Source organism: Hyla sarda, assembly GCF_029499605.1.
Source record: "Hyla sarda isolate aHylSar1 chromosome 1 unlocalized genomic scaffold, aHylSar1.hap1 SUPER_1_unloc_9, whole genome shotgun sequence".
Lineage (NCBI taxonomy): Eukaryota > Metazoa > Chordata > Amphibia > Anura > Hylidae > Hyla > Hyla sarda.
The window spans coordinates 718,882-733,693 of NW_026607595.1; the positions used below are offsets into that span (position 1 = coordinate 718,882).

The following is a 14,812-nucleotide window of genomic DNA, read 5'->3' on the forward strand; positions in this document are numbered from 1 at the left end:
GTTTGATAAGTACTGAGTAAAACATTTCCCACATTCTGTACATGAAAATGGCTTCTCCCCTGTGTGAGTTCTTTGATGTCTAATAAGACTTAATTTTAAAGCAAAACATTTCTCACATTCTGAACATGAAAATGTCTCCCCCCCCCCACTTGCACAATCTCTGATGTCCAACACCCCTTCTGTGACTTTTATTTTCTTTAACCCTTTCAGGACTGAGCCCTTTTTCACCTTAAGGACTGAGCCCTTTTTTGCAATTCTGACCACTGTAACTTTATGCATTAATGACTCAGATGCTTTTACCTTTTATTCTGATTCCGAGATTGTTTTTTCGTGACATATTCTACTTTAACATAGCGGTAAATTTTTTGTTGTTACTTGCATCCTTTCTTGGTGAAAAATCACAAAATTTCATGAAAATTTAGCATTTTTCTAACTTTGAAGCTCTCTGCTTGTAAGGAAAATGGATATTCCAAATAAATTATATATTGATTCACAAATACAATATGTCTACTATATGTTGGCTTCATAAAATTGACCTATTTTTACTTTTTGAAGACATTAGAGGGCTTCAAAGTAGAGCAGCAATTTTCAAAATGTTGATGAAAATTGCAAAATCTGAAGGGACAGATGTTAGAGAATTACAACTCTCAGCATGCCTGGGCAGTCTAGGCATGCTGAGAGTTGTAGTTTTGCAACATCTGGAGGGATACCGTTTGGGCACCACTGTATAGTGGTCTCCAAACTGTGACTCTACAGATGTTGCCTTTGGCTGTCTGGGCATGCTGGGAGTTGCAGTTTGGCAACCACTAGCAGTCAGCAGTAAATATCGCTTTACTGCAACCTTCCTTGATGCTCCACGCCGTCGCCTCCCTACCTGCGCCGCTGCTCTCCGCTGATGCCACTGATGATCGGCGGTCCCCACCGCATAAAAGTCCCCAGGTACCGGCCGCCATCTTCTCCCCCCGCTCTGCCCGACATCCAGGGGTGGGCAGAGTGGGGGATCTCCATGGTAACCCCCTGTTTTCAACTGCCATTGGCCAGTAGTCATTGCTGAGTAATGGCAGGGGATAGGAGGGGGTGGCACCACTGCAACCGTGCTCCTATCCCTTAGGATGATTGGGGCTGTCACTGACAGCTCCGATCATCCCTATTTTCCGGGCGATTGGGTCATCAGAGACCCGATCAGCCCGGAATAGCGGCAAATGGCTGATTTGAATTGATCGGCCATTTTCCGCGATCGCCAACATGGGGGGGGGGGCGATATCAGCAGGCAGACCGGAATTCCCATGGATTCTTGCCTTTGTGAGTTCTTTGATGCCTAACAAGATTTGATTTCATAGCGAAACATTTCCCACATTCTGGACATTAAAATGGCTTCTCCCCTGTGTGAGTTCTGTGATGCCTAACAAGCTGATGTTGCTGAGTAAAACTTTTCCCACATTCTGAACATAAAAATGGCTTCTCTCCTGTGTGAGTTCTGTGATGTTCAACAAGATGTGATTCCTCAGTAAAAGATTTTCCACATTCTGTACATAAAAATGGCTTATTGCTTTTGCAAGTTCTTTGATGACTAACAAGAGTTGATTTCCTAGTAAAACATTTCCCACATTCTGGACATGAAAATGGCTTCTCCCCTGTGTGAGTTCTGTGATGTTCAACAAGATGTGATTTCATAGTAAAACATTTCCCGCATTCTGGACATGAAAATGGCTTCTCCCCTGTGTGAGTTCTGTGATGTTCAACAAGATGTGATTTCATAGTAAAACATTTCCCGCATTCTGGACATGAAAATGGCTTCTCCCCTGTGTGAGTTCTGTGATGTCCAACAAGATGTGATTTCATAGTAAAACATTTTCCACATTCTGAACATGAAAATGGCTTCTCCCCTGTGTGAGTTATGTGATGTTGAACAAGATTTGATTTCGTAGTAAAACATTTTCCACATTCTGAACATGAAAATGGCTTCACCTCTGTGTGAGTTATTTCATGTTTAGCAAGACTTGATTTTTGGGAAAAACATTTCCCACATTCTGCACATGAAAATGGTTTCTCCCCTGTGTGAGTTCTTTTATGTTTAACAAGATGTGGCTTCACAGTAAAACATTTTCCACATTCTGAACATGAAAATGGCTTCTCCCCTGTGTGAGTTCTTTTATGTTGAACAAGTTGTGATTTCTTAGTAAAACATTTCCCACAATCTGAGCATGAATATGGTTTCTTTCCTGTATGAGCTCGTTTATGTCCAACACCCCTTCTGTGACCTTTATTTAGCTGAACATCCTGTGATGACTGAGAAGACAGGACCTGTATATAAGGATGAGATGACAGATCTTGGCTGTGAAGGGCTGAGGGTGTATCTGGGATAATGGAATGTTCTTCATATGTATCTTGTGTGATATCATCATCTGCTTTATAATCTGAAGATATAAGATTCTCCTCTGATCTCCTGATACAAGAATCTGCAGAGAATAACACAGATTTTATTATCAGTATTAACCCCTTAACATCCCAGGACCTTTAAACTATTGCATTTGTCATTCTTCCTCCTCTCCTTAGAGCCATAACTCTTATTTTCCCGTATACAGAGCCGCTTGAGAACTTTTTTTGGAGGGACAAATCTTACTTTGTAATAACACTTTTTTTTATTGTGTCCTAAAATCTACGACAAAACCAAAATATTACTATTTGTGAGGAAAATGGAAAAAAAATCTTCTCTTTATTCTGTGGTAAATACGATAAATTTTACTATTATACTTTTTACAAAATGAGTTATTCATAAAATTGCCGTATTCCGACCCCTATAACTCTTATTTTTCCGTATACTGGGATGTATGAGGAGGATTTTTTTGCGCTGTGATTTGTAGTTTTTATCAGGACCATTACCCATCATATATCTGACTTTTTGATAACTTTTTTTCAGATACCGTATATACTCGAGTATAATGCCCCCCATCGGCTTATACTCGAGTGAACAAAAAAAAACTTTCTGGCTTTAGCTGTGAGGGGATGGTGCGGCCCGTCCATCTCCGCCTGTCAATACCTTCTCAGTGGTCTTCAACCTGCGGACCTCCAGATGTTGCAAAACTACAACTCCCAGCATGCCCGGACAGCCATCGGCTGTCCGGGCATGCTGGGAGTTGTAGTTTTGCAACATCTGGAGGTCCGCAGGTCAAAGACCACTGCGGCCTTTGTCATCATCCAGACCCCCCTTTTGTTTTCTAGTCCCCTCCCCTCGGTGGGAAAGAAGGGAGAGCTGGTCCGGGCCGTCATCTGTGCTGCAGGGACCGTCTGGTGGGGACTGTTAGTGGTTCCGGACTGTCCATCTTCACCGGGATGCCCTCTCCTCCGGCCCGGCCCCGGACTAGTGACGTTGCCTTGATGACGACGCACAGGGACGTTCATGCGCAGGGACGTCACCGAGGGCAGGCGAGTAGAAAACAAAAGGGGGGTCTGGATGATGATGATGAAGGCCGCAGTGGTCTTCAGCCTGCGGACCTCCAGATGTTTCAAAACTACAACTCCCAGCATGCCCTGACAGCCGATGGCTGTCCGGGCATGCTGGGAGTTGTAGTTTTGCAAAATTTGGAGGTCCGCAGGTTGAAGACCACTGAGAAGAGATTGACAGGCGGAGATGATGAAGGGGGGGGGGGGGGCGGATGATGACGGGGGCGATGATGACGGGGGCGATGATGACGGGGGCGATGATGACGGGGGCGATGATGACGGGGGCGATGATGACGGGGGTGTTGATGATGACAGGGTGATGATGACGGGGGTGTTGATGACGGGGGTCTGGATGATGACAGGGGGGGGGATGATGTATTTCCCACCCTAAGCTTATTTATTGTCGAGTCAATAACTTTTCCTGGGTTTTTGGGGTGAAATTAGGGGCCTCGGCTTATATTGGGGACGGCTTATACTCGAGTATATACGGTATATGATGGGCCCAAAAATCCACATTTTTGTTGTTTGGTAATTTTTACCTTTATGATGTTCATCATGCGGAATCATAAACATTATGGGGGAGATTTATTAAAACCTGTGCAGAGGAAAAGTTGCCCAGTTGCCCATAGCAACCAATCAGATCGCTGCTTTCATTTTGCAGAGGTTAAAAATGAAAGAAGCCATCTGATTGGTTGCTATGGGCAACTGGGTAACTTTTCCTCTGGACGGGTTTTAATAAATCTCCCCCTATATTTGAGTACATAAAAATAAAGGGAACATGTAAACAACACAATGTAACTCCAAGTCACTGACACTTGTGTGAAATCCCACTGTCCACTCAGGAAGAACACTGACAATCAATTTCACATGGAACAGACAACAGGTGGAAATTATAGGCAATTAGCAAGACCCAATAAAGGAGTGGTTCTGCAGGTGGTGACCACAGACCACTTCTTCCTATGCTTCTTGGCTGATTTTTTGGTCACTTATTTTTTTAAGTATATTTTTATTAACCCCTTAAGGATGCAGGGTTTTTCCGTTTTTGCATTTTCATATTTTCCTCATCACCTTCTAAAAATCATAACGCTATCAATTTTGCACATAAAATTCCATATGTTGGCTTATTTTTTGCGCCAATAATTCTACTTTGCAGTGACATCAGTCATTTTACAAAAAAATCCAACGGTGAAACGTAAAAAAAAAATTCATTGAGCGACAAAATGTAAGAAAAAAAAGCCATTTTGTAACTTTTGAGGGCTTCCGTTTCTACGCAGTGCATTTTTGGGTAATAATCGCACCTTATCTTTATTCTGTAGGTCCATACGGTTAAAATGATCCCCGACTTATATAGGTTGGATTTTGTCGCACTTCTGAAAAAAATCATGAGTACATGCAGGAAAATGTATCCGTAAAAATTCTCATCTTCTGACCCCTATAACTTTTTTATTTTTCCGCATACAGGCCAGTATGAGGGCTAATTTTTTGCGCTGTAATCTGAAGTTTTTATTGGTACCATTTTTGTATCGATTGGACTTTTTGATTGCTTTTTATTAATTTTTTCATGATATAAAAAGTGAAAAACTAAAATACGCTGTTTTGGACTTTGGAATTTTTTTGCACGCACGCCATTGACCGCGCGGTTTAAGTAACAATATATTTTTATAATTCGGACATTTCCGCATGTGGTGATACCACATATGTGTTTATTTTTACTCAGTTTTTTATGGGTTAAATTCAAGGTTAAATGACCTTTATTAACTTTTTTTTTCACTTTTTTTTTGCAGTGTTATGGCTCCCATTGGGGGCTATAACACTGCACACACTCATCTTTTACACTGATCCCAGCAAAGCCATAGCTTTGCATGGATCAATGTTATAGGCGGTCGATTGCTCAAGCCTGTATCTCAGGCTTGGAGCAATCAATCAGCGATTGGACGCGACGGAGCAAGGTAAGGGGTCCTCCGCTTGCATCCTAGCTGATCAGGACATCGCGATTTTATCGCGATGGTCCCGATCAGCCCAACTGAGCTGCAGGGAAGCTTTCACTTTCATTTTAGATGCGGCGATCAACTTTGATCGCCACGTCTAAAGGGTTAATAGCGCGCGGCACTGATCATTGGCCCAGGGTCCCCGCTATCATTAGAGTGACCCCGTTTTAAATACCAGGACCGGGCGTAGGGCGTACAGGTATGCCCTACGTACAGGTATGCCCTGCCCTAGGCAGAGAACATGGCATCTCCGAGAATGTAAAGAGCGCATAAAGCTTCTTCACCCAGGTACCATAATCCCTATAATATAAATCCCTCCTCCCCCAAACGAAAAGTAGAAAATAGCATAGTCTCTCAACGTCCTTGAAAAGTGCACTAAGGCATCTTAGGAGAAATTGACATCGATCACCGCGCAGTCATCATCTGGTAAGAAATAGGTGTCGTCGATGGGGAGACAGAGTTACCACATTCCTCCCCCAGACCCAAACCATGTAGACAAGCATAAAGTGCAGCTCCTCGCTACGGGAGCCTCACTCGGACCCTGCTGGTGCTCCTCTGACTCCCAGGGCATCCAAACCGAGAGCCATAGTGCTCAAAATAAATGGTCAGCCTGTATTCAGTATTATTTATCTGGTAATCTTAGTGCCCCTAGAGAACCCCAAGTGGTGTATCTAAATGGTCGTACAATCTCAATGATCCCCCGAGAGTAAAAGTGAGTAACAAGAAAGGATTTCCATTTTTAGAAAAAACGTTTAGTGCCAGTTTCTGAATGTCTCTCGGCATCTAAGTGATCTACGTCTAGAAACTATTTCAATTGGGCAATCAGCATAGGCAAATCTGGAGTGGTAGTATCTAACCATTTAGACAACGCATGGCAACTAAATGGACTATATGGACAAACCCAGGAAACCTCTCCTCCCCTTCCCCTCCTCCCTCCGGTGGGCGCAATTAATTGGTGAAATAGGAGCGATTGCGGTGTAAAAGGGACCCACACCTTCCAATGATCCCATATGTACGATTGTATGAGACGCCAGTATATCGCTGAGTGTGAGCACTCCCAGATGCCATGATACATGTTTGTAAGTGGGGTACTTCATTTAGGGCAATGAGTGATCCTATCTGGGAAGTTATGGGAGGGCAAGATGTTGAAGCCATATAGGGCAGCGTGAGCGACCTTGAAGTATGTCTCCCTCCACCTCTCATCGATAACATTTTTCCGTACAGACCCGCTCAACACTACGTCAGTAATGTTTGTGTGCCGTGTCCATCTTTCCCACGTCCGAAATACATGTTTGGGATCAAGTTTTAGGAAGCGGTTACGGAAGGCTGCGTACAAGTCAGAGATCGACCTTCTCTGGGATTCATTGCCTATAATGTCATCTAAAATGTGGTTTGGGGCTTGCTTCGACAGATTCCGATATCTAGACGAACAAAAGGCATTACCTGATTGGCATAAAGAGTGTGGGACAGGGGGAGGTCAAACACACAGAACATTTCTCCAGGGGTGAGCCATCTACGGTCATCACTACAAATCAGTTGCCCCCATCGTCTGAGACCCTCTAGAAAGCCACAATTTCAACCACAGAGAAGATTTACCCTGCAGGAATTCTGGGTGGTCAAGCAAGGGCATCCTTTTGGATACCAGAAACGGAAGGCCAAAAACTTTTCGCACTTCCTTCCACGTCACTATGGTATCTCGTAGTAGCACTGAGCCCCTGATCCCTACCCGAAGTATAGCTTATGAAGTGTGAAGCAGTGTCGGTAGAGACCATGGGGCGGCCAGCGCTGTTTCCACCGCTAGATTGGAGAAGTAGTCAGAGGAGTGCAGCCAATCAAGTGCTTGGCGAAACAAACAAGCCAAATTATAGCCCCCGATGTTTGGGAAATTAACTCCCCCCTCAACCTTGCTAAGCATGAGCTTCTGTAAAGCTATGCGCGGGAGCTCGCCCTGCCATAGGAAGCATTAAAAGGCTGCGTTGAGGCGTCTAATGTCATCATGCCGAAGTAGAAGTGGGAGAGTTTGCAAGGGGTACAAAAAGCGGGGAAACTAATCATTTTAACGAGATGGCATCTACTCAGGAAAGATAAGGGCAAGGGGTCCCAGCGCTTCAACTCCACAAAAATACGCTGAAAGAGGGGTGTGTAGTTGAGTGAATAAAGCATGTCAGGAGTCTTCCCAATGCGAATGCCTAGATACATTATGGAAGCAGAGGCCACTGTAACACCCAAGGCATTTGTATCAAGACACCACCCAGGAGGAGTTGCACCCAAAGCATACTCTTGGCGACATTGACCCTGTAGCCCGTAAAGCTTCCGGCATAAGATAGAAAGTTCAGAATTTTAGGGACAGCCTCCTTGGGGTGGTTAGGTAAAGTAATACATCATCGGCACACATGGACAATTTGATCTCCTGGGTGCCCCTGGCTATACCTCTGTAGATATCAGAGGAGATCAAATAGCGGCGATAAAGGCGATAAGGGACAACCCTGACGTGTTCCTTTCGCAAACTGGAGGGGAGTGGATAAGATGCCTGGGGTATGTACCCTAGCCCTGAGACCATCACATAGGCAGTCTGTAAAGGAGCTAAATCGACCTACAATCCCAAACTTTGTCAGGACCAGCCGCAGCCAGTCAAACCGAACATTGTCAAAAGCTTTTTCAGCATCCAAAGCAAACAATGCGGGTTGGGTTGCTGTCTGGGACTGGCCCCAAACACTGTCCAATACTGCCAGTACCCTCCTAATGTTGATGACCGCCGAACGGGTTTTCACGAACCCCACTTGATCGTCACCAACAAGGGAAGGTAAAAATCTAGCCAGGCGATCTGCCAGGATCTTAGATAATAACTTCCCATCCTGGTTGATCAGAGCGATAACAACCAGGTTCTAAAGGGTCCTTGTCAGGATTGGGGAGTACCTTAATGTAAAACTTGCCAGGATAGCTATCTGGCCCTGGCGCTTTCCCATTTGCCACAGCGTGTATACTAGTGGCTACTTCTTCCATTGGAACATTGCGTTGAGCTCCTGCTGCTGCTCATCAGATAAAGATGGTAGGGTGAGCCCCTCCAGAAACCGCGTCCTTTCTTCAGAGCGGGGAAGAATAGAGAGCAGCATAGTAGGAGTCCAAGACGCCATTAACTGAGTGCGGCTCATGCATTACGCATGCATTACGCATGCGTGACTCCTTCACTATACGTGCTAGCAAACGTCCCGCCTTATTGCCCTGCCAAAACATAACTACTTCAAAGTGAGACCTATGGATTCTCTCTTTCCTATCCAACCAGAGTTCATACAAGGATTTTCCTGCCTGCCACTTGAGTTCATGATCTACGGTGGGGGACTCTAAAAAGCAGGAGTAAGCTTCTGCTAAGGCTGCGCTTGCCATTGCATGACCCTCCAGAGTATTCCTTTTGACGGAGTTACTATAACACATAATTTGACTCCTAAGTACCGCCTTAGCAGTTTCCCAGTACAGAGAGGGATTGTCAATGTGGGATGCATTGTCCGTTTGAAATTCCAGCCGCCACCCCCTGAGAAAACTTAGAAAAGATTCATCTTTCGTTAAATAAGACAAAAACCGCCACAAGATGTCAGAACCCTTTGTGCATGATGGCAGGAGCTCCAAGACCACCAGTGCATGATCCGAAATGACCAGGTCCCGTATGTCCACTTCTCTCAAGCGAGAGCACACAGGGGGACTGACTAGGAAATGGTCAATGCGAGACCATGAACCCTGTACGTGTGAGAAGTGCCGCCAAGAGTCTATCAATCCCGTCTGTGTCAGGAAAGGAGGGAGGACCCTGTCACTCTGATGTGGGATGGTAGATATGTGAGCTGAGCGTCTATGATCTATTCACTGTATTTAAGTCCCCTCCCAGGATGGTGTGCGGTCCATTAGACCTATTGACTGTATCTGCTAAAGATGCAAAGAAGGAAGAGTTATCACCACTAGGAGCATAAACATTATAAACGTGATATGTGGTACCATTACGGACTAGTTGAAAATGAGAAAAACACCCCTCGTCATCCCTTTCGTGTGAGAGAATGTGGTGCGAGAAAGACTTGTGAAGCAACGTTACAACTCCCGATTTGCCGTCCGCCACTGGGCTGCCAAACACCTTGCCCACCCACAACTTCTGCATTCTCTGAAAATCCTGCTCCGTTAGATGCGTTTCCTGGAGAGGGACCATGTCCGGACGCAGACGTTTCAAAAAGGGCAGAATTTTTATGCATTTTTGTAGGGAGCATAAACCCTTAACATTCCACATCACCAACTTACACATGGTGAGATAACGTCCCCCGGGGGGCAAGAGAATGCAGCGGGGAACATATACTGAGGAGAAAATAGCTATGAGGGCGAGGAGAGCATGATGGACAAGAGGACCAAAGATGGGTGAAGGCGAGGAGGAAACATTGGATGGAACCAGAAATACAAGGAAGGTAAAACAGAAAAGGATCTGACATCATGAGAAGAACATGGGGGGGGGGGGGGAGGCAAAAACACAGAAACAAACAAAGACAACCCGAAAAAGGGCAAGAACAGAAAAAAAAAAAATCCCCAGACAGACCAATCCACAGAATAGAATAGGGGCGGCCATAAATTGGGTAAAGGACTCCACTTTTTTCGGACATGTGGGTGGCTAGAACTCCCACCCCAGACCCCCGACATAAACCAATCAACTGGGCTTAAACGAAAGGGAAAGAATTTACACGTAAAGAGGGGCCTCCAGGGGAATCCTACAGCAACTATAACTAGAAGGGTACCTATAGGAACGGGATCCCTCAGTGAAACACGTGGAAACTCATGACCGGAGGAGATTACCCAACCACTACCCTTAAACAGCCAGAATAGTACAAAACCGGGCAATCCCTAGAAGGAACCGTAGAGGTGTGGTGTAACAGAACCATTGGCACAGAAGAACAACAAATGGCATTACATACGTTACAGTGAATAATAAATGACAATAAACCCCTAAACCACAGTGTAAAATGATCCCCTGGGACAGTTAAAGAGGTGCCTCGTGGGCCCCATTAGTTTGCACTTTGGCTGAATAGAAGAATATACAGCAAGAGACAGGACAGAGAGATTAAAAAATTCTACACAATTATTACAGCAGAAGAATCTGCGACTTTTCTCTATATTAAGTTGTTACTACTCACCTGGGCGGTTACCTGTAGGAACGTCCTCCTTATACTGCTCGTCACCGCTCACATCTGTCTCTTCTTCTTCCTCACTATCTGTAGCATTAATATTGTTCAGATCTTTTCCTGTCGGGATATCCTCCTTATACTGCTCATCACAGCTCACATCTGTCTCTTCTTCCTTCATTTCTGTAGCATTAATATTGTTCAGATCTTTTCCTGTCGGAATGTCCTCCTTATTCTGCTCATTACCGCTCACATCTGTCTCTTCCTCCTTCATATCTGTCGCCTTAATATTGTTCAGATCTTTTCCTGTCGGAATGTCCTCCTTATTCTGCTCATCACCGCTCACATCTGTCTCTTCCTCCTTCAAATCTGTAGCCTTAATATTGTTCAGATCTTTTCCTGTTGGAATGTCCTCCTTATACTGCTCATCACCGCTCACATCTGTCTCTGGAGCATTAATATTGTTCAGATCTTGACCCTGATTCATAAGATGTGGAAGAAATATTGTAAACATCATCAGACAGTAGGAGAAGTCACGTGGGATGTTATAGATGAGCAGGAGATGAGGAGTCATGGAGGGTGAGGGGACTGACCACAAGAGCTTCACAGCCCTTCTACAGATCATAGGGAATATCTCCATCTACCTGATCATCCTGTGGAAGAAGAGGACGGGGACACCTCTCTGGTGCTGTTCTCTTACTGGATGTGACTGTAGGGAACACATACAGAGACTGAATTCATTCTTTATATACAAATAATGAGAGGACGTGTGTATATAGTCATGTCTATTACCTGGTGATGTGAGGGGCTGCTGATCCTCCATCATGACCTGATCCTTGTACTGATCCTTGTGTCCTTCTACATACTCCCACTCCTCCATGGAGAAATAGACCGCCACGTCCTGACACCTTATAGGAACCTGACACACAATGATACAGTCATCACCCCGACCCCTCCAGTGGTGTTACTGTATAATGTCCCAGCATTCCCAGCAGTGTCACCTCTCCAGTCATCACCAGACCCCCTCCATTACTGTATAATGTCCCAGCATTCCCAGCAGTGTCACCTCTCCAATCATCACCAGACCCCTCCATTACTGTATAATGTCCCAGCAGTGTCACCTCTCCAGTCATCACCCCGACCCCTCCATTACTGTATAATGTCCCAGCAGTGTCACCTCTCCAGTCATCACCAGACCCCTCCATTACTGTATAATGTCCCAGCAGTGTCACCTCTCCAGTCATCACCAGACCCCTCCATTACTGTATAATGTCCCAGCAGTGTCACCTCTCCAGTCATCACCAGACCCCTCCATTACTGTATAATGTCCCAGCAGTGTCACCTCTCCAGTCATCACCAGACCCCTCCATTACTGTATAATGTCCCAGCAGTGTCACCTCTCCAGTCATCACCAGACCCCTCCATTACTGTATAATGTCCCAGCATTCCCAGCAGTGTCACCTCTACAGTCATCACCAGACCCCTCCATTACTGTATAATGTCCCAGCATTCCCAGCAGTGTCACCTCTCCAGTCATCACCAGACCCCTCCATTACTGTATAATGTCCCAGCATTCCCAGCAGTGTCACCTCTCCAGTCATCACCAGACCCCTCCATTACTGTATAATGTCCCAGCAGTGTCACCTCTCCAGTCATCACGAGACCCCTCCATTACTGTATAATGTCCCAGCAGTGTCACCTCTACAGTCATCACCAGACCCCTCCATTACTGTATAATGTCCCAGCATTCCCAGCAGTGTCACCTCTCCAGTCATCACCAGACCCCTCTATTACTGTATAATGTCCCAGCAGTGTCACCTCTCCAGTCATTACCAGACCCCTCCATTACTGTATAATGTCCCAGCAGTGTCACCTCTCCAGTCATCACCAGACCCCTCCATTACTGTATAATGTCCCAGCAGTGTCACCTCTCCAGTCATCACCAGACCCCTCCATTACTGTATAATGTCCCAGCAGTGTCACCTCTCCAGTCATCACCAGACCCCTCCATTACTGTATAATGTCCCAGCAGTGTCACCTCTCCAGTCATTACCAGACCCCTCCATTACTGTATAATGTCCCAGCAGTGTCACCTCTCCAGTCATCACCAGACCCCTCCATTACTGTATAATGTCCCAGCAGTGTCACCTCTACAGTCAGCAGCTCCATCATCTTGTTGATGAGTTCTAGGATCTTCTGTTCATCCATTTCCTCATGTATCAGGGAGTGAGGTGGGGGCCCCGGGATTGGGCTCAGGGTTCTTCCCCATCCTTCACACACAGGGGCCCGACAGCGCCCACTAGAGGACTTCTTCACTACTGTGTAATCCTGTGTATGGAGAGACACATTAATATCACTACATACATTCCCAGAATCCCTCACCTCTTCAGTCATATCCATCTGTTATTACATAGATAAGAATGAGGTCATGTGACATCACTCCCAGAATCCCTCACCTCTCCAGTCATATCCATCTGTTATTACATAGATAAGAATGAGGTCATGTGACATCACTCCCAGAATCCCTCACCTCTCCAGTCATATCCATCTGTTATTTCATAGATAAGAATGAGGTCATGTGACATCACTCCCAGAATCCCTCACCTCTCCAGTAAGCCGGAAGAGTATCTGTAGGGTGAGGTTTATGATCCTGTCGGCCATCTTGTTCCTGTCTCTCTCCATGGTTGATGGGTCATCCAGGAGAATTCTCTTATATAGAAGATATCAGCAGAGGATCCTGGATTGGAGAAACCTGAAGGGAAGAAGAGGAGACAATGAGAAATGGCGGCTGCTAATAGAAACAACAACAGAGAAAGTTCTGGATCTTGTGATCTTCTTCCTTAAGTCATAAAACCTTGTGGACCTGAAGGGGTTAATAGTAATGTCCCCTCCCCCAGCGCTCCTGATGTCACCACACCCGTATATACCTCCACCTGCAGACTGTACAGGAGCCGTGTGCTTACAGGACCTGCGATGATGTCACCGTCATTTGATCAGTCACATGGAGGAGGAGGAGGAGTCACATGATCAGGGGCTGCTGCTCTAGGCTCATCTGCTCAGTGTATGCAGGACTCTGCTGTCACATGACCATTATCACAGGTCCTTCAACTACAATCTCTTCTATCCAGCACTACATAACCCCGCCCACAACTGTCACATGATCCTCCCCACAGGTCCTTTACCCACAGTCATATTTATACTGCTAAACTTTGCCCCCAAATGTACTGGTCACATGATTGTGACATCATCACAGGTCCTACACCTCCAGCATGTAGCAGATACAGAGCAGGTCCTGGTGGGGCAGTCACGTCTGTTGTGTTGTGTGTGGAGATCTCCCAGAGCAGCAGCCCCTGATCATGTGACTCCTCCTCCATGTGACTGATCACATGACGGTGACATCATCGCAGGTCCTGTAAGCACACGGCTCCTCTACAGATACAGGTATGTGTGTGCGGTCACCATCAGATCAGGATTATTGGGGATGTTATTAACCCTTAAAAGACTAGTGCAGTGACAAATAACATCCTCTATCCAGAGGATAGGGGATAAGTTATAGATTGCGGGGGTCCAACCGCTGGGATCCCCCTCGATCTCCTGTACGGGGTCACGGCAGTTTGCAGCAAGCGCGCGATCCGACCCCCACAGGAAGCAGCTGCCGAAGCTCCCCCTCCATGTATTTCTATGGGATACATGGTGGGGGCGTTTTGGCCACCATTCCGTGCAGTGGTTGGCACGCCCCCTTCCTGTGGACTGTCGGGGCCCCGTACAAGAGATCGCAGGGGGTCCCAGCAGTCAGACCCTTGCGATCTATAACTTGTCCCCTATCCGTTGGTTATTTTTTTTTTACTACAGAACTCCTTTAACCCCTTAAGGACCGGGGTTTTTTCCGTTTTTGCACTTTCGTTTTTTGCTCCTTGCCTTTAAAAAATCATAACTCTTTCAATTTTGCACCTAAAAATCCATATGATGGCTTGTGAGATAAAATTGAAAAAAAAAACCGCCGTTTTGTAACTTTTGGGGGCTTCCGTTTCTACACAGTACATTTTTCAGTAAAAATGACACCTTATCATTATTCTGTAGGTCCATATGATTAAAATGATCCCCTACTTATATAGGTTTGATTTTGTCGGACTTCTGGAAAAAATCATAACTACATGCAGGAAAATTAATACGTTTAAAATTGTCATCTTCTGACCCCTATAACTTTTTATTTTTCCGCGTATGGGGCGGTAT

General features: G+C 45.6%; 1 protein-coding gene and 1 long non-coding RNA gene across 2 annotated transcripts; both read right to left on the reverse strand.

Moving 5' to 3' along the window:
• Positions 1 to 1,259: 1,259 nt before the first annotated feature.
• Positions 1,260 to 11,494, reverse strand: LOC130298299 (oocyte zinc finger protein XlCOF22-like). Its single transcript, XM_056551230.1, has 5 exons — positions 11,372 to 11,494; positions 11,224 to 11,288; positions 10,592 to 11,057; positions 6,629 to 6,875; positions 1,260 to 2,239 (listed from the first exon to the last, which is right to left on the reverse strand). The coding sequence occupies exons 1-5, from the start codon at positions 11,457 to 11,459 to the stop codon at positions 1,366 to 1,368; spliced, it is 1,740 nt and encodes a 579-aa protein (XP_056407205.1). The 5' UTR covers positions 11,460 to 11,494; the 3' UTR covers positions 1,260 to 1,365.
• A 1,283-nt stretch (positions 11,495 to 12,777) lies between these two features.
• Positions 12,778 to 13,563, reverse strand: LOC130298318 (uncharacterized). The gene is made up of 3 exons (XR_008849758.1): positions 13,507 to 13,563; positions 13,184 to 13,331; positions 12,778 to 12,907 (listed from the first exon to the last, which is right to left on the reverse strand). It is a non-coding gene; the product is annotated as an uncharacterized LOC130298318 (long non-coding RNA).
• Between the last annotated feature and the right edge of the window lie 1,249 nt (positions 13,564 to 14,812).

Bases quoted from the DNA above. Each gene is read 5' to 3' on its own strand.
- LOC130298299 (XM_056551230.1), bottom strand. From the start codon at position 11,459: ATGGAGGAGTGGGAGTATGTAGAAGGACACAAGGATCAGTACAAGGAT. The intron at 11,058-11,223 runs GTAGATGGAGAT...CTTATGAATCAG, and splicing joins TTCTTCCACAGGATGATCAG to GGTCAAGATCTGAACAATAT. The intron at 2,240-6,628 runs GTGGAGGGAGAC...GGGTGTTGGACA, and splicing joins AAAAATGTTATCGATGAGAG to TAAACGAGCTCATACAGGAA.